This window comes from Aplysia californica, unplaced genomic scaffold (assembly GCF_000002075.1).
Source record: "Aplysia californica isolate F4 #8 unplaced genomic scaffold, AplCal3.0 scaffold00625, whole genome shotgun sequence".
NCBI classification, from domain to species: Eukaryota; Metazoa; Mollusca; class Gastropoda; order Aplysiida; family Aplysiidae; genus Aplysia; species Aplysia californica.
Genome location: NW_004797895.1, coordinates 132,574 through 134,076, shown reverse-complemented (window position 1 = coordinate 134,076; position 1,503 = coordinate 132,574). Strand labels below are relative to the sequence as shown.

At 46.5% G+C, this 1,503-nt stretch overlaps 1 protein-coding gene across 2 annotated transcripts in view; it reads left to right on the top strand.

Moving 5' to 3' along the window:
* The window catches only part of LOC101848545 (uncharacterized transporter slc-17.2), a 45,211-nt gene that overhangs the window by 29,755 nt on the left and 13,953 nt on the right, over nucleotides 1-1,503 (top strand). For both annotated transcript variants that reach the window (XR_220926.2, XM_005107728.2), the window contains exon 4: nucleotides 448-659. Coding sequence is in view for 1 of the 2 variants with exons in the window: in XM_005107728.2 (XP_005107785.1) it covers nucleotides 448-659 (212 nt within the window). In the remaining variant the exon portion in view is untranslated. The remainder of the gene's footprint in view (nucleotides 1-447; nucleotides 660-1,503) is intronic.

Here is a 1,503-nt window from a genome sequence, read left to right as displayed (position 1 = left end):
CCCAGGGCAGTGCTACTTTCTGAAGTGTCTTTAGGCCATTCTCGTGTTCTTATGCCCAGTAGAATTGTAAATGGGGTGATTTATCAGTGTCATGCTCTTACTCTGTCGGAACAACATAGGAGGAACTCCTGCTTTTTTCTTTCCTCACCCTTATTAATACTATCGTCCTTTTTCTTCTACTTCTTTTGTATATTTGTCACTCTCTTGTGGACTATTATTTCCGGGGTGCCTTGATAGTCGAAGCAGACTTTGTGCTGTTGAGGCTAGAGAGATGAGCAGAGTAAGCCTGATTCCCCGTTTGGACTTCTCTGTTGACTTCCACCCTAGACCCCCAGAGAACGTATAGCTTCCACCCCTTGGCGCTCATGTGACCTAATTATGCAGTTGCGAGCGCTGTCTAAAAAAAAGCAAAAAAAACCCTGATTAAAACAAAAACAAAACACCCAGGACGGACAGCTGGTCTGGAGCAAGAGCACACAAGGCATCATCCTGGGTGGGCTGTACTGGGGCTACCTGCTGCTCCAGCTGCCCTCACAGAGGATCATCCAACACCTTGGCTGCAAGCGGCTGTCTCTAGGCTGTGTCCTGCTCATGTCGCTGCTCACCATGGCTCTGCCTGCGGCCGCCCGGCTCAGCCCCTGGCTTATGATGTCCATCAGGTCAGTGCTGCTTATGTTTGTTTGTTGGTTGGTTGGATGGTTGGTTGGTTGGATGGTTTACTGGTTGGTTGGTTGGTTGGTTGGATGGTTTACTGGTTGGTTGGTTGGTTGGTTGGATGGATGGATGGTTGGTTGGATGGATGGATGGTTGGTTGGTTGGATGGTTGGTTGGTTGGATGGTTAACTGGTTGGTTGGTTGGTTGGTTGGATGGTTTACTGGTTGGATGGTTGGTTGGTTGGATGGATGGATGGTTGGTTGGTTGGTTGGTTGGTTGGATGGTTTACTGGTTGGTTGTTTGGTTGGTTGGATGGTTTACTGGTTGGTTGGTTGGTTGGTTGGTTGGTTGGATGGATGGATGGTTGGTTGGATGGATGGATGGTTGGTTGGTTGGTTGGTTGGTTGGCTTTCTGGTTGATTTATTGGTTGGTTGGCTTTCTGGTTGATTTATTGGTTGGTTGGTTGGTTGATTGGCTGGTTGGCTGGCTGGTTGGCTGGTTGGTTGGTTGATTTGGTTTAATTTGTAGAGGTAATATAGCGTAGAATTATCGGTAAAAGGGAATTATAGTCGAAAATTGTCTAAGACCCGCAGCCTGTTGTTGATGAAGAGAATACAGGTTGCCTTAGACAAATGGACGTTCTGGATAGGGTCATTAGGATTACAGGATATAGAGAAAAAAAAGCGCAAGGAGGGAAGTGAGAAGTGGGCATTTATACAGATGATTGTCCTGAACAGTTGGCACTAAGAACCGGTTCAACTGTATAGCCCCGCACTGTGAATTATTTTCTGGATTTTGATATCACTTGACAACAGGATGCATAATTATTGAGGATAGTGTGTGTGTG